Source organism: Chrysemys picta, chromosome 8 (genome assembly GCF_011386835.1).
Source record: "Chrysemys picta bellii isolate R12L10 chromosome 8, ASM1138683v2, whole genome shotgun sequence".
Lineage (NCBI taxonomy): Eukaryota > Metazoa > Chordata > Testudines > Emydidae > Chrysemys > Chrysemys picta.
Genome location: NC_088798.1, coordinates 14,178,043 through 14,198,626, shown reverse-complemented (window position 1 = coordinate 14,198,626; position 20,584 = coordinate 14,178,043). Strand labels below are relative to the sequence as shown.

The following is a 20,584-nucleotide window of genomic DNA, read 5'->3' as shown; positions in this document are numbered from 1 at the left end:
ACACACACACACACACACACACACACACACACACACACACACATATATATTCACAACATATAGCAGAATTGGGGAGAATTATTATACTTGCATAGGTATTCAGGAGTTTTTTATTCAGTATATAAATAAGAGACTGACATTTTCCTAGATATATGGCAATTTGTGTTTATTGTTTGCTTCTCATGTGTTACAATTATGCTCCTCATGGTGAGATTAAAGCAGTTTAATTTAATCTCTGATCTGTCCCTCATCTCATATTTTGTTTAGCCACATTTCTCTAGGCCTTTCCTCTTGTGAGTTGTAATGTGTTGCTGGTAGTATTCCAAATAAATAACTCACTTTGTTACTTTGAAGATTTGGGGGAACACCTCCCAGATCATAAAAGTTGGAAATTTAATCAAAGTTTATTTTTCAGGTTTGCTTAAAGCTTAAGTGTAACTAACCAAACTTTTTACATCTGGAAAAAATGTGTTTTGAGTGTTCTGTTTACTTCCACCCTTTCCTACTTGGGCTTCAAACACAATCTAGGAAACTTTTGTATAACTATTAGAAAAATTAGCAGAAATTATAAGAGACATTTAATCAAAAGAAAATATGAGCGAAAAACTGTGCCTAACCCTGGGAGAAAGGAGAAGAGCAACTTGCCACCAATTCAAAAATCAACAGCAATGACAAATTCACATAGAGAATAATATTCCAAATACACTGTGACGCCTTCCCTGTTTAGACTGTAGCGACCTCTGTTAGAGACCAGATGATTCTATCTCTGCTTTTACACTTTTGTTGACATAACAAATGTTGCCAGAGTGTTCTTGAATTGAACTGAGTGTGCCAGTAAACTATCAGAAAGAGATGGAGAGAGAAATGCCAAGGATGAATCTAGTGCAGGAGGCACAAAAGCAGTTGGCTCTCCCAATGAAGGAACTCTGGCACTACCCCTGCTCATGTTTGCTTTGTGCTGTAGTCAATGATTTTTAAACTGTTTAACTACAGCTCTGAAATGCACCAAGCTGAATCCTCTTTACTACTTCATATTAAATTGAGAATTTCTGCAGCCGGTGCTCGGTGCATTTTCCCCCATCTGCTCGCTCACCACATAGTTCCATAGGCAAATTCTTTGCCACTCCATCTGCCACCCCACATGCTAAATTCTAGAAAATCAACACTGAAAAGTTCAAGCTGCAAACTGATTTGCAGATTTCTTTTTCATTTCACCAACATTTAAGCTCTGATATAGAAGCTGTTATATTTTTTCCCGAAACCGTATACATATAGTACCACTGAAATGCAGACACCCCTAGGGTGGAAGGTAAGCAAAAGGTGGACATCATCTTCACAGCCCTCTGGTCCTAATGGAGGTCACCAGAGAAAATCCTACCAATGGGATCTGAAATGTCCATAGAGAACCTACAGAAAGTACCTACATACAATAAACTGCATGAAATGCAGTCTCTCCATCACTGAAAGGTGTAAAGCTAGACTCACCTGGCTAATAATTGAACCTGCAATTCTAGAGAATCTAGGTGTTTCAAATCTGCTGCTTAAGCCACTAGCCCATCCTACACTAGAAACGGATGTTTTGAACTACTGTTCCATTTAACCCTGCAAATCCAAAAGGTGTCTCATTAGACTGACTGCTAGAAAGACAGAAATGAAAAGTGTTTAGGGAAAATGATTGTGTGTGTGTGTGTATGTGCACACCAAGCAGCATGAATATTTGTAACAAAGTCTCACATCTAAAAGAGAAACTAGCCAAACTTCTGTACTTCCCTTGTCTTCAATGGAGACAAGACCTAATCTCAGAGTCACTGCAGTGCCACATTGTGTAATTTAACATGTTGCTGTAAATTGTGGTAAAACGTTTCCAGCTCACCAAGCCTGTTACTAAGGTGATACAATAATTTTACTCCATGAGTTCAAATTCTGGGATTCTTATTTAGTAAGCGCTCTAGACATTTATGGCCAGATTTTCTGAAGTGCTAAGCACTCACAACTTGAGTCAAAATTTATGGCAGCTGCAGGTTCTGAGCATTTCTGAAACTATGGCCCTTAAAGTACTTTTTAATATTGTATATATGTTGTAATTAGAATGTATAGATAGATAACTATAAACAGAAAACTATAATAAAGCCTAAGTGGTGCAGAGGACCTCATTATATCTGTCTTCCATGCACAAGTGAATTTCACCCAGCATGCAGAAGTAGTTCTTGCAAAGCCTTAAAAGATTGTTGGCTCAAATAGAGTAGGAAATGCTCTTGACAGATATCAAATAGGAATAGAAATATAGAGAATGGGTGGACAAGGTCTGTCACTCCTCTCACAAAGCTAATGGTGGCAGTAGTGGCACATAAATTTGAGTCAGTTGATACCACTGTTCTGAAAGCAGGCTCATGGGGTAAATTAATTAATATGAAAGGTTCTTTATATGAAATCCCTGTGGAGCTCGTCCATATAAATATAACATTATTTTAGTTATGATTTCTGCTATTGACTGGGCACCATTTACAAGATGCTTTGCTGCTTTCCCTGCAGGATAATTCTCACTGGGGGTCTTACTACTGTGCCCCGGGCCTCAATAAATAGGCTGCCTCATTAAAAAGGGAATAGTGATAGTATGGCTGTGACTTTGCAACACCACCTAACTCTCATATTTGACATGATTGCTGGCCTCTCTAAGTGCTTAATTGATTCCGGAGAACTGGAGGCCAGAGCATGGAAATCCAAGGGGCAAGATGAGGATCAAGGGTGAACAAATTTATGACAGGCTCTAAGCAGCCTGGGGGAAATTAGAAATGCTACCGATCTCTGAGGTAGCTCAATCAATTCAATGTGGGGTGGGGGAGGCAACATGGGAGAGCAGCAGAAGCAGAGGACAGCCTGGAAAAAGGAGAGAAAATAATGACTAGGTAGGTACAGAGGCCAAAAGTGCCTGTGGAAGGGGAGCGCAGGGTCAGTGGACGTTACAGCGACCCTTAAATTGCAGTAGCAAAGACAAAACAGGCCCATTGCTACACCATAGTTTGTGAGGATTCCGCCCACCACTCCACCTTTTCAGAGACCCCCTGTGCAAAGCCTGTTTACTTGATCTTTGTGCATAGGTCAGGTTTAGGCCTGCTTTGTATGGTGACAGTGACTGAGCGCTCTGGCTTTTTAAAGTACTATTTGCCACTTTATCTCCTAAACTTCAAATTCAAAAAATCCATCCAAAAATGTAAGTAAAACAAAAGAGCTCTACGAATGAGGTCCCATTCCCCTTAGCCTCGCAAGACAGCAAGTACTGTGAACAGTTATAGTACTGAGCATTCGTGTATACCACTCTTTGTTATCCTGTGTGTCACAGCTTATTCATGCTTTTATCATATTTTTGAATCCTGTATATTTTGTACTGCGGATAGTGTTGCATACAGACTCGAACAATAATATGGACGATATGTATAATGGATTTTTTTTAAACAACTAAAGCTTAAATGGTAAAGCAAATTACTTTCTAATCTATGCAGTATTTAATTGACTGTATTGAACCATAATACAAATTAAGCCGTCGCTGTAATTTGTTCTGTCATACTGCAGCCCTCCAAACAATTTGATACTTCATTTATAAATTGGTAAATGGCTCATAGAAGCACTCAGCAAAGATATTGTAAAATTGTCAAATAATAGCTGAAGGAATGTATCAGGGAGAATAACAAAAGGGGGTCTCATGAACACACCTTGAGTGGGTTATGAAATACTTATTTCATATGCCCATCTTCCTCTAGAGGCAAGATTATGTCATAATAAAAGTCCTGAGGATAAAAGAGAAGGAGAGAGAGAGAAAATTAGAATGTGAACATGAGTACTTGAATGTAGAACAACAGTTTTGTTTCATTTCCATTTGGGGCTATGGAACAGTTTTTTAAGAGTAGTAACTGAATGCAAGCAGTGTTGTAAAACTGATTGGATAAAGAAGGCATTTGCACTGATCAGCCATATTTTAAAGGCCAGATTAAATTAGCATATGGTGGATTCTCATAAATTAATCACAATCTATAAAGATCGTGTATTTGTAGACTGTTCTTTTGTTTAGCTGGCCATTTCTAATTTCTGCTTGAGAAGGGAGACACATCTGGCCATATTCTCCCTCACTTCACACCTTTACACCAGTGCAAAGTGGGGGTTAAATGCTACCATATCTGATTAGCTACAGGACATGATTCTGATCTCCAGTTTTACACAGATTTTACTCCATTGACTGCAATGGGGTTACTTCCAATTTACTACAGCAGTGTAAGTGTATGGTAGAGAAGAATCAGGCACATACTTATTAAGTCAAAACTTTAGATTAAGTTAGTTGAAAATTAAAAATATATATATCAAGCAACTCCTAGACTCACCTAGGTCTGCAAAAGAATAATTTCAAATGATTATGTACATCTGCATTTCAGTACAACTGTATGGACAATATTTCATTTTATGTATGTGGTCCAAGGCGGGAGAAATCTCTCTCTGACTAATGAAAACTTCTTGAGAGCAATCTTTCTAAACACTCCATAAAGTAAAATATGCAAAAAGATAATGCCGCAGACACCTTTACTTATTTTGATGCTCAATATTGCCTTGCAAACGGTATCATCAGCAATTACAAATGTAATGATTTTAGAACCATTAATGAGGGTTCCCAAATAAATTAAAATGTCTCCATCTGGTGTCTTGCATTGTAGATGATATTTTTCCACCTCAGAATAATCTTCAAATCTAATTCTACCAGGAAGGAGTTTAATTTCAGTGGAAAATGCTGCATGGCAATCAATAAAAAACTTTTATTTAACAGGAGCCTGAGATAACATTCTCTATAATATACACCATTTAAAGAAAGGGGAACATTTAATTTCACTATTACAGAGAGCATGCAACTTGAGCTGAGAATAAACAAATAAATCAATGTCCCTATATTATATAAATGCGATCCCATCATCAATTTTACATCATTAACACATTGGGAAAGCGACATCTCTCATGAACAATAGCCATCTAAAACCCAGCCTTGTTCAAATTGCAGTCAGTGGCAGTACACCCGTTAGCCTGAACATGAGCCATCTTGAACCCCAAAAGTTGTGTGACACTTACTAACAAAATGAAAAAATATCCAGTCTTTTGTCTTATAAGCAGTCATCTCTCATCTTTGTGTTACATTTCCATTTTCATTTCATCCCCCATTTCTACAGCAGTCTCATCACGGGCACCCCTCTCTCTCTCTCTCTCACTCACACACACACTCTCTCGCTCTGTTTTCACACATTTAAAAAAATGTAAAAATAACCAATGGTTTAGAGCTCAGGGTACTATGCTGATTGTCCATATGTGTTTTTCTCAAAAAGGACAGGAATGTGATCCTCTAGTAGTGCCCTTTCTGAGGTTTTGTCTGCACTTGAGAATGGTATTCTTTTTAGACTGTGAAGAGCAAGAGACATGTAGGAAGTAAGAAATTCAGACGAAGTAAGAAATTCAGACCTATAAAGTTGTCGTCTGCACTCAGGGTAGCCTGGACTCAATAATTGGTGTAGACAGGGATGTAGTAGAGGGGTTGATTCAGTTGGTGCAAACCTTGGCTTTCCCTTCGTTACGCTTAAGGGGTCATCACTTGTGCTACTCTTCTGTACTTTTAGCTCCTCCATGGCATCCCTCTCTATGTGGTCCAAAAGATGGGCTTGGCGCTTGCATGGACAAAGGGACTGTTGCTTATATATTTGCCTCTGTAGCTCTTATATTGTCTCTGGACCTGAGGTAGACTATGGGGTCTCATACCCTTTTATAGAAGGCTTTAAAGCCTTTTTATTTCACAAGGACTTTGAAAGTGGATGCTAGTTTTGTTTACAGTATTAAATACAGCTGTATGGAAATGTTCACAATTAAAATGAAAAGCCATGCATTTGGGTGCTTTCACATTTTCTTGTGACATCAAAAACAGGCCTTTCACACACAGTTTCGCAACAAAATTTGCAAATTTTTCAGACAAAAATGGGCCACTGTCAGCTAAAAACCAATCCCTTTTCAAACCAAGAAGGCGGGAAAATTTACAAGTTTTTGAGAAAAGTAAAATTTTGCTGCTCTGATGTTGCCCTAAATGCAATTCTAAAAATGCAATTTGTAGTCGGATCCTTATCCCATTGTGGTCAATGGGAATTTTGCCATTGATTCCGTAGGAAGTAAGATCAAGTCTTAGGCCCAGGCCTGCAGTCAGTGGGGCTCTGTGCTGCCATAGAAGTCGTCCCACATGGATCCAGTAAGAGGCTTGAAGCTAGAATCCTGATAATCAGATAGGTGCTTCTTGTTATTTTATACATTTTAGACATCAAATTAATTGCTAAGGTGCCGAGAATACTTTATTGAATTATCTCGCACCATAAGGTATTGGAAGAAACATTTATGCAAATCATGACTACAGTGCTTAAATTGGTCAAAACACTTGTTTAGAGATCGCCTGATTGCACTGTCCAAACATTGCTATTCATTTTGATGCAATGGCTTTTTAAAATTTGGTAGACATTCGAAGACCCAGATAAAATGTATGTCCTGAGAATTAAATTATAGCTTGAATAGAATGTTTTTATAGATGTGTTTTGGTTTGCTTTTTTAATAGCTACTACAGCACCATCATGCAGTTCATGAAATTTCGTACATTGCAAAGGATATCACAGACCACCGAGCCTTTGGATATGTGTGTGGAAAGGAAGGAAATCATAGATTTGTGGCAATAAAAACAGCCCAGGCAGTAAGTATCAAATCTTTGTCATTTTCTATAGTTTAACTCAATTTGAAAGTTATGTCTTTAATGTTGCTATTCAAAAGGGCATGCTAGCTTGTTTGTTCAATATACATGCTGTCAGATGTGTCTGCATAGAAGTTCTTAGATGGTGGATTAGCTATACCCAGTCTGAGAAAAAGGGAATGTATTTCACCCTTCTTAATTTTTCTTGATGTATTCCTTCTAATTAGTAATTATTTTCCTTTCTAATTAAACTAGATACATCGACGGAATACAAATATGTTTACGTATGTTCGTAGACTCATTTAAACAGAAAACGATAGAAAACAAATAGCTACTTTGCATAAAATCTGCCCTAATTTCATTGTATTAGAAACCACTAATAAATATAAGCAATACTTTCAATACTCATAAGTATAATTATCATTAATCTGCAAATATAATTAGTTTTATAGAAATGAACCTTAGCCTAGATGCAATTTTCTAAACTAATATAAACAAGGTAGAAATTAATTCAGTGTGAAGTTCCTTCTCTTGAAAGGTAGATATCACTGTTCTACCAACAGGACCAGGGGGGAAAAGTCTTCTTTCCTTTATTAAAACCTACTTACTGTTTTTGCTTCAATAGGCTGAGCCTGTAATTCTGGACTTGCGAGACCTGTTTCAGCTCATTTATGAATTGAAACAAAGGGAAGAAATGGAAAAAAAGGCACAAAAGGACAAGCAGTGCGAACAAGCAGTATACCAGGTATCTGTGTGTGCTTAGCTTCTAGCCAGTCAGAGGATAGGGGTAGGGGTTTCAGGATCATGCTCCACACGGACAAATAGAAAGGTAACAGCTCTTACTTTGCCAAAGTAGGCTTAAGTATCAGAGGGGTAGCCATGTTAATCTGGATCTGTAAAAAGCAACAGAGTCCTGTGGCATCTTTAAGACTAACAGATGTATTGGAGCATAAGCTTTCGTGGGTGAATGCCCACTTCGTCGGATGCATGTAATGGAAATTTCCAGGGACTTATGGAAATTTAAGTAGGCTTAAACAGTGATGGAAATTGTAACACTGGGTAAGATGAAAATCTTAGAAACATGAAATGATGTACTCATTTCGTATAGAGAGTGTTCCTTTGAATTAGAGAGACAACTTTTAGTGGAAGCCAGCACGTTGGGTAGATCTGTTTTAAGAGTGTTTGGTAACTGTAGCACAGTTCGAATTTTGCTTCAGAATGTGTCGTCTTAAATAAAGTCAGACAAGGTGCAGCTTTGATTAAAAGTTACCTTGTGCAATAACACAATAGTTATCTGTAAACTCAAAAAGAAATATCTATTTTAACGTACAATGAGCTCATTTCTTTGCTGTCCTTTAATTTCCGAATACAGTCTTGTTTCTCTGCTGTTTATGTTCTTTGCTTTTACCGCCTGTCCTCCTTGCTGTAGACAATTTTGGAAGAAGATGTAGAAGATCCTGTGTACCAGGTAATTTCTGAAGCTGTACAGATTAGGTTTCAGAAATAGTTAGATATACATTATCCTATTTTCAGACACAGGCTAGTCTTGAAACAAAGTACTGCTAAAGTTTACTGAGATACATTTTAAGTAGAGGGAGAACAATCTCAACATAAAGCAGAATATTTACTAAGTTCTAGATAATAATACTAATATGTAATATTACAATATAGGATGGAAACCTTAAATATTTGCTTAGAATATCTTTTAGAAACTGAAGTGAAAGTTTTCGCTCCAAAAATAATGACACATCTTTGTGGGGAAACGTAACAAAAACAGAAACTATTTTGAAAACAACAGTGAGGGTGAAATCCTGGCCCCATGGAAGTCAATGGGAGTTTTGCCATTGATTTCCCTGGGGCCAGAATTTCTCCCAGAGCATCACTACTGGTACCAGGGGAAAAACTGGAATTGACTACTGTAACCAGCTGATTTGGTATGTTGGCAGTTTGGGTCTTATTAAATAAGCTGTTGTGCATACTCACTCTAACATTTTGCTGGAAATGTAGGATCCTAATAAAATGCTACTTCATTTGAGGCTAAGATTTTCAAAAGTAATTAGAGACGTCAGGTGCCTCTATTTTTGCATGCCAGCTTAATACACCTGAAAGGAGCCTGGTTTCTGGAGGGTGACTATTCAGTGAAAATCAGGCCCCTTTGAGATGCCCCATAGGAGGCATCCAAAATGGAGACACCCTTAATCATTATTCGCTTTTGAAAAACTTGGCTAAAAGTTTTATTTTGATAACCCTAACCAGTAAGGACTGTAAAGCCATAACCTAAAAAAAGTAAAGCAAAGTAGCAAACTATTACTATGAAACTTGTTACATAAGCACCAAACTGTTCTCTGAGTTTTGCTTTAGATTTCTTATTCACTACTAATAAATTTGGGGAGTTGGGGGAGGGGGATGATGATTATTCAGCCCAGAGGCCTGTTCCTGCTTCCATTGAAGTCCATGTCAAAATTCCCATTGACTTCAATGAGAGCAGAAATGGGCTTCAGAATGTATCCCTAGTGAGAGAGCAGCAGGAAGTTGATCTAATGATCATTAAAGAAGAGCCAGGTCTGTTTTATTGCTCTTTCATTAAAAAGAAAACAATATAACTCTGTGTTTTCCAGCAAACTGATTATCCTTGTGCCAACCTATACTTTGAACCTGTTTCCTTAATACCTGCCTATGTTTAGGGTTTTTTTAAATCTGGAATTCCAAATTGCCTTTTTTCCACTTCTGTTTCATCTTTGACCTTTCCTCTTTGGCGGCTGATGTAATAGTACATTGTGTTTGAGGCTGGACATGAGCCAATCCGTGAGCCTGAAACAGAAGAAAACATATATCAGGTATAAAATGGCTACATTTGTGTTATTTCTGCACCCAATGCAAACATTTAGCAAAGCACATTTCATAGACTGAAGTTCACTTAGTTTTCATTCATCGTGACATTTCATCTTCATTCAAGTTACATAAATAATTTTCAAAGTCTCAGTATGCTTTCCTTATTTATTTGTTTTTCTTTTCAGCCCTTTCAGAATGTATCCACTTCATCTTTGGTAACTGATGTAGGGTCATAAACATTGTGTACTCTGTATAGTATGACAAATAGTGGATTCCTTTCTTTCCTTTTAATCTGCAACATTTTTTATAACTGCATCCAGTTTTACAACACACACACACACACACACACACACACACACACCACACGTCCTGCATTCTGTACGCTGACAAATCTCCCATCGATGGTAATGTAAAATACCCCTTTTGTCATTCAGTCCATCCTCCAGGGGTCAGTACAGGACTTATCAAAAGATTATTTAATTCAGTTTAAATCACAAACAAGAGCAAATCTGAAGACAGAGAGATCTCTGTTCTATTAAAAGAAATTACAACAGGAAAATCAAGATTTCAATAAATCCTTCATAGGGTGGAGGGTTATAAAGGGCCCCAGCATTTTGTTGGGATGTAGTTTAGGTTGATCTGGTTGTAACACAGACCTTTAAAAACAGACAAGTTGGGATGGAATGGAGGAGGACGGGAGGGAAATTTTAAAAAGACAGTAATGAAAGAAAGAATGAAGAAAAGAGTAGAAAAACAAAGGGACAGAATGGGATTTAGGCCAGAAGAGAGAGGAGTAAGAAGGTGGAACATAAGTAAATGAGTGGGATTTAGGGCATTCTGTTATTTGATCATTAGCTCATTAAGTTCATATGTACATTTAAGCCTACAAAGCTGTGTTGTTCTCCCATCACTAACTAAAATATGCTATGTAGCCAGTGCGTTAAAGCCACTAGGGGTGAATGTATTTTCCTGCACACACAGTGTGTTAAGTTTGGAGATAAGCTAGGACAGGGGTCCTCAACCTTTTTCTTTCTGAGGGCCCCCCAACATGCTATAGCTTCGGCTCACCTGTGCCACAAGAACTGCTTTTCTGCATATCCAGCAGATTAAAAGCCAGGGCCGGTGTTAGGGGATAGCAAGCAGGGCAATTGCCATTGGCCCCATGCCACAAAACTAAGTTGCTCGGGCTTCGGCTGCAGCCCCGGGTGATGGGGCTCAGGCTTCGGCTTTCTCGTTTATTTTGGCAGACTCCTGAAATCTGCTCACATCCCCTCGGGGGCCCTGGACCTCTGGTTGAGAACTGCTGAGCTAGGATACATGGTTTGAAGTGTAGTTGCTGTCTGAAAAGTGACCTTATTTAAAATTCTCTCTCTAAGTGTCATACTCCTGCTCGCCCCATAATTTTCATATCAAATGCGTGCAATCAGCTTAAGATATTTTAACTGGTGGTGACCAAAATGCAGAGCTATTGAAGAAGTATCTGTGAAGCCAGGAAAGGAAGGTGAAGGGGATCTCTAAGAAGCCTTATAGGTGGCTAAGAGGGGAGTCATGGTCAATGTATCAGACAAGGGACTGAGGTTGAGAAGAATGAGAGAGAGGAGCCCATTCATACAAAGGGCAGTTGCTTTTCCAGGAGTGATGGAAGCCAGACCAGACTCAATCAAAACCATTTGTTCTGAGGGACCTAGAGAATGTGAATGAATAACGATAGTGTTTCCAAGGTTTTGCTAAAATGGAAAGAAAGGATGGTAGACAACAGAGGAGATCTGTACTGTTCTGGAAGTACTGCCTCTGCCCTCTGAATCACCAGTGAATTGTTCAAGGCTTCATTTGATGGACTCTGGGCATGGTGAAAGGTTTCTTTTCTATGTGGTGGCAATGAAAATCATGCCAGTTTTGCCTGTGATCCCTTGTACTTCTCTACATTTACTATAGGCAATACATGGAATATGGTAAACACTGAAATTAGCTAGCCACAAATCTTAGTTAGTTATCTATTGCAATTGACAAACAAACACTGAAGTATCACCACAGTAGAGTTTCCCATGGGACTCTAGTCTCAATGTAACTTATGATTTCCCTAGCTGCTGTAAATCTAGGTGCTCACAACCTTCCACAACCTTACACTTACATCATTGAAAAGGCTGTTTCTTTTACAGGTCTTGACTAACTCAGAACCAGTCAGTTTGGTATCATTAGTAAGATTCCTCTGAACTAGATTCTTCCTTGTTGCCTAATTCTTTCTGTCTCCTACAAGTTACTGTTTCTGTCCATACTTAACTATGGGAAACTTGCAAGCTCCTCATTGACCTGTAACCTAAGCACTCTGAAATTACACATCCTCATTACCTGTAATAAGCAGTGTACAAGACAGACAGGCCACAGCGATGTTTTGACTCAAGGCAGTTTCTTTCTGTTGTGACTGGCTCCACAGGAACAAGTGTCCTCCATCTCACACATCGTGTTCTGTCTTCAGGGCCGGCTCCAGGGTTTTGGCCGCCCCAAGCAGCCAAAAAAAAAAAAGCCGCGATCGCAATCTGCGGCGGCAATTCGGCGGAAGGTCCTTCGCTCCGAGCGGGAGTGAGGGACCGTCCGCCGAATTGCCGCCGAATAGGTGGAAGTGCCGCCCCTCTCCCAAGAGGCCACCCCAAGCACCTGCTTGCCAAGCTGGTGCCTGGAGCCGGCCCTGTCTGTCTTATTCACACCTTCTTTTTGTGGTGCCATCCTGCTTTTCCTACCTAAGGCTGGTGTACAAAGAGTTCATTTCTCCCCAGTACAAAAGGTTCCTGAGTGGTAGTTAGTTAAATAAAAAACAAACATTAAATCTCACTATTGTGATAACGTTCCTCTATTTAATATCACTGAGTTGCATTTTCTCTTATTAGGCATGGTTTTTCTATTCATTTCTTTCTTTGACTCATTACCCCAAAATGTGTGTGTGTGTGTGTGTGTGTGTGTGTGTGTGTGTGTGTGTGTGTGTGTGTGTGCACATGCTTTTTCTGTGTATTTAATCTAATCTACCCATGTATTTCTAATTACTGTGGGATTTGACCACCAAACATGCAGCAGTCCTTTCTGTACCGGACTTTTCATCACATTTCCTTACCTGACAGCTGGTTTTATGTTAGTGCCACCATTTTTATGGACCGGGGCCTTTATTAATTAATTTTACATTATTTATATAGTATCACTGGTTTTTATGATACTGTACAGCCAAAGGCGAAGGCAAGGTCTGTACTCCAAGGAGCCTGCAGTGTAAGGGCTTATCTACACTTACCGGAGGATTGACACTGCGGCGATCGATGCATCGGTGGTCGATTTAGCGGGTCTAGTGAAGACCCACTAAATCGACCACTGATCACTCTCCCGTCAACTCCTGTATTTCACCTGCTCGGGAAGAGTAAGGGGAGTCGACGAGAGAGCGTCTCCCATCGATGTCACGTAATGTGGACCCCGCGGTAAGTAGATCTAAGCTGCATGGATTTGAGTTATGCTATTCATGTAATTCAAATTGCGTAGCTTAGATCGACTTTTCCCTTTAGTGTAGACAAGGCCTAAGCAACAATAGGCATACAGCAGAATATGGTGATAGGGGAGGGGAAAGGGAAAATGTGATGATTTATGGGCAATATTCTCTACAGGAGCTCAGATCAGTAGTTATGTTGTGATTCATGTGATAGTCATTATTTCATATACTCATATTGGAAAGAGGGTTTGGATAGCAGGAAAGTGACCCTGCCAGAATAGATTAGTGTTGGAAAACATGCTTAGTATAATAAATTTTCAGAGTGAATAGGAGAAAAAGAGGGAGAGTGACTAGGAGGGAGGAGGAGACTGTTCCAGGTATTAGGGGCAGTGTGAAGAAAGGGCCAGTGTCTTGAGTAAAGTTCTTTGAAATTTTTCCCATGAAAAGATTTTCTGAGGGAAAACGACCTCTTTAAAAATTTTTGTCAATATTTGAATCAAAATTGTATTCCAAATGGTTAGTGAACATTTTCCTGCATGAGTGGGGCATACGTGAGAGCTGAGCTGTAGGCTAGTGCAGTTCAATCAGAATAGAGCAAGTCTGAACTTTGATGCCAAAGGAGACATGGCCTTCACTTTTATAGAAGGCAAAAGACTGTAAGCTTCGGGGTTATGGCTAGGAGGAGTAGGTGAGTAAGGGAGGGCAGAAAGGAGGAGGCAGTAGTACTTGTGGCAACAAACAAGGTGTGGATCACTCTTTTGGCAGTAGGGGGAGAGAGGAGAGGACGAATTGTAGAGAAGTTCTGAAGGGAAGAGTCACAAAACTTAACGAGAGCTTGGACGTGGGATAAGATAGATACTGAAGAGTCTAAATGTGACCCCATGGTTGTGAACCTCATTAAACGGTAGGGTAATGCCGCTCTCAAGTGTGAGATAGAAAGGGGGGAAGCAAGAAGGTCTGATTTAATCTTCTGCAGTCCTGCAGCAGGATCCGCTGTGGTTTGCTAAAACATCTAACTTCCAGGGGTGACTCCCTCAGTAGGATGTGGCCACAGTTCTATCATGTTCTTTTTCATTGAAATATATTATAATTAGGAGCCTTCTGGCTAGGTGTCAAAGACTCTTAATGATTCCTGGATGTGAGTATTTAAATGGAATCACCTTGTTCCAGAAGAAAGGAAAATAAGAGAGTCTGATGGGCAGCACTGGTTTACATTAAATAAAAATATCCTAGTAAAGATACAGCAGTTTCTCAGGTACTGTTTGTACCTCTCTCAAGGAATAACAGAAATCCAAGCAACTTGTTAAATAAAAATTCTTGGTTCCTGATCTTACAGTGCAACGTAGCAGTCTGCCAGTGGGTAGACGGTTGATTCACTTAAATTGAATTTTTCCACTATTACTAACTTCACACATCTAATGTGATGGATTTTTTAGTGGAATAGAGGGCACTGTAAGAGCACTATGGGAAATTCTTATCACTGGTCATTCTTGAAATAGGAATAGGAGAATTCTTGAATTAGGAATAAAAAGCACCTGAAAGGTTTAGGAGAACATGTCCCATTCTGTTTCAATGGGACTTTGCTCTTAAATCTTTTGGGTATTTTTGATTATTTCCTCTATATTTTCTTAATTAAAATGCATAGTGTTCCTTGAAAAATGAGACTGTCATAATAAAATGTGAGCCTTGTGAAAGTATGAATGGTTCGGACTGACATCCTCTTGGACTAATTTGGAGGTTGTGCCATATATCACTGGATAGGTAACTTCTGATAAATTTATGGTAAGATTGTGGACTTGACCTACTGTATAATCTCTGTCATGCTTATATGGGCAAAAATAGATTTATTTAAAGATTTACAAGATGTTTTATTACATTTGCGAGGATTAGTTTAACTGGTAAAGCTCATTGACTTCTAAAATGTAACCTTCTTCCAAAGAACTAGGATAGTCAATATAAAGGTGATTCTGGTATATTATATGTACCGGACATTTGTTTCACTGTTAAGTTTGGTATTTCCCATTTACAACAGGCTTTCAATGTTTTTTAGCAGGAAAAAACAATCTCAAATTTAAAAAATCCTAACTGATCATAAAAATCATAACTCTCTTGGATTTACTTTATAAGTGGATAGCATCCGATCCCCTTATCACTCATACTGTAGGTGAACTCCATCAAGCCTAGGATGAGAGTTGGGCCCAAACTTACTAAAGTACAACAGCCTGTGCCCATGAGAAGGGCTGATGACTTCAATTCCCTCGTTATGCTTCTGTAGATGCTGCCCCAGACTCTGAAAGGACATTTCCCCCCTTATCAAGAGTTGCAGAATGCTAGGTCAGACATTCTATAGCGGCCTGTGATTAGCCCCACCCCAGAAATATGCGTGTTTACTAGGCTTGGCAAAATTTTATTTTTATTTTTTTTTTATTTTGACAGATAATATCCATGTTGGTTTTTAAACATTTTTTTCTATTTAAATTTTCAGTTTCAGGAAATTGTGTGAGGGTCGGACAATAATTATTTAATGACCGTTAGACACGGAGATTCAAAAACTTAAAACTTTATCACCATTAAAACACAAATTGTCAACAACACGTCAAAATATAAAAAGTAAATATCCTTAAGTCAAATGCCAATAAGTTCTCAAGCAGCATTTTTCTTACTTTGCCTATTTGTAAATTTCAATCATCAATGGAAATATTTTTTCCTTGGGTCATGTGTGTATGATGAAAACAGCCTTTACTGATAAAAATTTAACCCTTCTAAGACTAGTTGTTGTTTGTTCTGATTAACAATAATTAATTAGGTGAGGCAAGGAAATTAATATTGCTGCTGGCCAAACTGATAGCTTCATTAAAGGAGCTCATCTGAGGAGAAAATGGAGCCATGGCCCAAACATGACTCCCATTTTACCCTCCCCCCAACCCCTCCTAGAAAAAAGCAAACACTTATGTAGAAGAGGGATGCAAAAGCATCTTAACTTCATGGAAGTTCATACCCAGACACAATTTTAACTCTATAATGAGCTGAATGAAAACCCCAGATCTGAACGACCACTTTGGTGTTCGAAACCAGATCCAAGTTTTGCCACTCATGGTCATCTCCACTGAAAGACATTCCCTATATTAAAATGGGTCATTCTTGATTTCAGTCACATAGAATGACTTAATTCTTTTGTAAAATACAGTGTACTTAGCTACAACTTTCAAATTTTCCAGACTCTTACCTCGATGATGATTGTGCGTTTGATTTACTGTCACAGGTTCCGACGAGCCAAAAGAAGGAAGGTGTTTATGATGTGCCAAAAAGTCAACCTGTAAGTGTAAGTATCTTCCCTGTTTATACACGGTAGAGGTGGTATGTGGCACAACTGCTTTGACTCTCATAATTCTCTGGAGTGTATGGTTCCTTCTAGCATGATGATTTTCAATGTTGTGCGATACTAGTACTGGTTCAATCCCACTGGGGAACCTGGCTGAAACATTCAGTTAGGGCCCCTTAATATGTACGTATTTATTGATGTCCATCCCACTCAGATACCTACAACCTCCTCTTTCCTGACCTCTTTTATTCACGCTCCCCCTTCTAACCACTTGTAATGTGAAATCTTTCAGTAAATGTCAGTAATGGGAATTGAACCTGACCTCTGGATCTTAATGTATAAACCTCTGCAGCTTGAGCTGAAAGAGCTAGTTCTGGTAGGCTCATCAATCTCTGTATCTGACCCAAGCCCCACTAGAGGGGGACAGAGCACCACACTGAGGCTATGTCTACACTACAGGGGGGGATCAATTTCAGATATGCAAATTCAGCGACAGGAATAGTGTAGCTGAATTTGACGTATCTGATCCGACTGACCCTGCTGTGAGGGCGGCGGCAAATCGACCGCCATGGCTCCCCCGTCAACGGCACTTACTCCTACTTGGGCTGGTGGAGTACGTGCATCGATTCGGGGATTGATTATCGCATCCCGACGAGACGCAATAAATCGATCCCCGAGAGATCGATTTCTACCCGCCGATCCGGGCAGGTAGCGAAGACAAGCCCTGAGTGGATGTGGGTTGTATTTCCTTCCCCATACTTAAAATAAAACTGTACATTGTATAAAGGTTTATTAAATTAGTTAAGGACAACTGTGAATGTAGGGTCCAGCTGGGTTGGAAGTGAGAAGAGGAGCATTAGAAACAGACAGAAGGAGTCAGAATTCTTGGGGGTTTGCTGCAACATCTGCAGCCTCTCAGAACCACCCCCTGGCAAATACAATGTGCTGATGTGGAAAGAGTGCATAAGAAGCTTCAAATTAGACAGTGATCAAACATCAGGAACTTGCATAAAAATTACAGTTCTGTAAACTGAAAAAAGCTATATAAAAATCCCACTTAACACGTGGCACAGGAAAGCAATCATTTTTAATAAATCCAGCTTCTTTAGTAACATCATATTGTAACCTCTGTACAATTGCAATGCAGAGATATAGGTAATTGCCATAGGTCTGAACAACAGTGAGCAGCTCCAGAAGGAAATAGTCCAAACTCAGGTGACTGGAAAAAGGGACCTCATTCAACAAATCTCCCAATTGACAGAATCTTTGCTGTATGTAGCATGTTGCTTTCGTGGTCATTACAAGTCATAATCAGCACAGGGAGGTTTTCCTCCCACCGTTACTATGTGTAATTTCCACCATGTAGTAAGTGTATAGCATGTTACAGACTAATAAAGACTGCTAGGTCGACCCTCCTTTGCCTTGTTCCTTGTGAGGGTTTTTGCACTTGTGTAAAGTGGGTGTCAATTGCTACCCGGTCAGACTGTTACCATTTTGCTTTCACTCTCCATAGATGCACACAGTGCAAGCCAGTGGAGAATTGACCCCATAGCCTTACCCTAATATAAAAAGGGCTAGTGACAAACAGTGAGGGGAGTGGAAGGACAGGGGCTTTAGTGATGACATTATGCACTGGCTGAAGTTAGTGAGGCATGCATCTTGAGGGTTGCACAGGTTTGGGCTGGTTTTGTGTTTTACGCATAAAGGTAAGTTGAGAGGCAATTTAGACTAGTAGGCTTCATGGGGAAAGTGTGTTTTGAGGAAAGATTTGCAGAGGAACAAAGATGAAAGGTCAGGAAAGGGATTCTACGGGTAAGGATGGAAAAATGTCCAGGGGCAAGCAGGGCCGGCTCCAGGCACCAGCCCACCAAGCTTGTGCTTGGGGCGGCACCTGGAGGGGGGCGGCGCAGTGCTCCGGCTCCGGCCGCCGGGAAGAGCTGAGCCCCGGCCGGCACTCCGCCCTCCCCCCGGCGCTCTGGCCGCGCCGGGGAGAGCGGAGCCGCGGTGGGCTCTCCGCCCGCCACCCGGCGCTCTGGCCGCCACTCCGCCCTCCCTCCGGCGCTCTGGCCGCCAGGGAGAGCGGAGCCGCAGCGGGCTCGCCGCCCTCCCTCCGGCACTCTGGCCGCCGGGGAGAGCGGAGCCGCGGCGGGCTCGCCACTCTCCCTCCGGCACTCTGGCCGCCGGGGAGAGCGGAGCCCCGGCCAGCTCCCTGCCCTCCCCCCCGGCGCTCTGGCCGCCGGGGAGAGCGGAGCCGCGGCGGGCTCGCCGCCGGGGAGAGCGGAGCCCCGGCCGGGCTCTCCGCCCTCCACCCGGCACTCTGGCCGGTTGGGGAGAGCGGCCTGCAGCCGGGCTCGGTGCCCTCCCCTGCCGCGTTGGGGGGAGGGGGCGGCAGCGGGTGGCTTTTTTGCCTGGGGCAGCAAAAAAGACAGAGCCGGCTCTGGGGGCAAGAGTGCAGTACAAAAATGTACACGGTCCAGCTTGGGCTGAGCACAAAGAGCAAGATGGGAAGCGAAGAGAATGGAGGGAGCTAGGTTGTCACACACAATCAAACAAAGAAAAAAAGCCCTCTCTAAATAGTTTGTAATAATCCGCTATGGGAGATCCTCTTGTTGCTAGGCTAATTATAGTAAAACAATTCTTGTTGCATACTTAATTAAGATTGTTGTGGGCAAGGAATAGTTATAAATGCCTCAGAGTCCAGTGTTAGAATTTTCTGTAATTAGAAAAAAAAATGTTTTGGGGTTTTTGTGATGGGGGAGAGGGCTTGATGACATTTCAGACTGACTTTGTATATTGGACTCTGCTTAGGGTTCATGCAGCATGAAAGACGGTACAGTATTCTCGCTAAAGTGTTTGCAAAAGCTTGTACAGTAAGACCGCCCTGGCAAAGAGGATGACTTTGTTAAGATGCTGGGCTCCAACGTCAGCCCATAATGACATATTGCAGCTCTCAACTCCATGAAGTTTATTAACTTTCATTTTGGCCCCTTCTCAGCAAAATTCAAAATAGTTGGACCTGAAAAACACAGTGTCAGTATGCTCTTTAATATACAATGGAAAAGAAAAAGAAAATGGAGACATTAACGAAGAAATAAGTAGCCGGGACTGAGTTTCACCTTTCTCTTGGTTTATAAAATAAAAAACCGAAGAAGCTATTAAATTCTGTGTAATATTCCCCTACACATCTGGTTTTATTACTCATCCTTCTGCATGCAAGACACTTTGTCATTGAGATGCTTGCCATGATTTTGTCAATTTATAGCTGTCCCTATTACATAAAATTCAATTTGTGCTCAAATTACCCAGCTACCTCTCCCTGATTTAGACATACAAGGACACTTTCTTTATTAGTATATCTTGCTTCAATTAATTTCTTAAAGGCTGAAATAAGGGGAAAGCTTTAGCGATTTGGGATTGTGAATTCCCTCTTCTTGGATAAACAGTCTTCCATAAAAATGCAGCAGATTTCACCTGAGCTCAAATGGATGGACTGGGCAATATAGACAAGAGTCCATTTCCAAACCCAAGTATTTTTGTCTCATGTGGTTATTGATCCGGAAGGCGCAACAATTGTTGGAACAGGGGATTGAGACTCAAAACCCTCGTTTTGTTCACAACTTTGCCTCAGGGAACAATGTGTGACCTTATTCGAGTTACTTAAGGTAAAACTAAGCAATTTAGAAGCCTAATCCAGTTTTCAAAAGTGATGTCAATACCTATGTAACACAGACAGACCCCCGTCGTTGGTGGGCGGGATCGAACTTAGGACTTCTGGAGCTTAGTGCATGAGCCTCTATTGCATGAGCTAAAAGCCATATGCCTGTTAGCTAAGGCTGTAGAGCAGACTCATTAATCTCTCTTTCTCTCTCGTCACCACTAGATGGGACAGAATACCACACCCAGGAGGTTACACATAGAAGCCTACACTGTCTTTCAGTGAGACTTGGCTCCCAAGTCTTTTTTGGAAATGGGACGTAGGATCCTAAGTCACTTGGACATTTTTGAAAAAAATTGCCCTTACCCCCTCTGTATTATCTGTCTTCCCATCTGTAGGAGGATTGTGATGACATCTACTCTCCTTCACAGTTGTGTTATAAAACTTAATTCATTAGGTTGTATGTATAGGCTTTGAGACAAGAATATTATAATGCTTTGTGCTTGTGTAGTGTCTTTACAACGTTAAGTCTTGTGGCATGAATGTGAGGTAAGTATCATT

General features: G+C 40.6%; 1 protein-coding gene across 37 annotated transcripts in view; it reads left to right on the top strand.

Moving 5' to 3' along the window:
- DAB1 (DAB adaptor protein 1) overlaps positions 1–20,584 on the top strand; it is a 709,559-nt gene that overhangs the window by 643,677 nt on the left and 45,298 nt on the right. For 22 of the 37 annotated variants that reach the window (XM_065553888.1, XM_065553903.1, XM_065553883.1 and 19 more), the window contains 5 exons: positions 6,620–6,751; positions 7,374–7,493; positions 8,178–8,216; positions 9,520–9,585; positions 16,309–16,368. In XM_065553888.1, coding sequence (XP_065409960.1) covers positions 6,620–6,751; positions 7,374–7,493; positions 8,178–8,216; positions 9,520–9,585; positions 16,309–16,368 — 417 coding nt within the window. The remainder of the gene's footprint in view (positions 1–6,619; positions 6,752–7,373; positions 7,494–8,177; positions 8,217–9,519; positions 9,586–16,308; positions 16,369–20,584) is intronic. The other 15 variants (XM_065553907.1, XM_065553900.1, XM_065553908.1 and 12 more) reach the window with 7 other exon arrangements.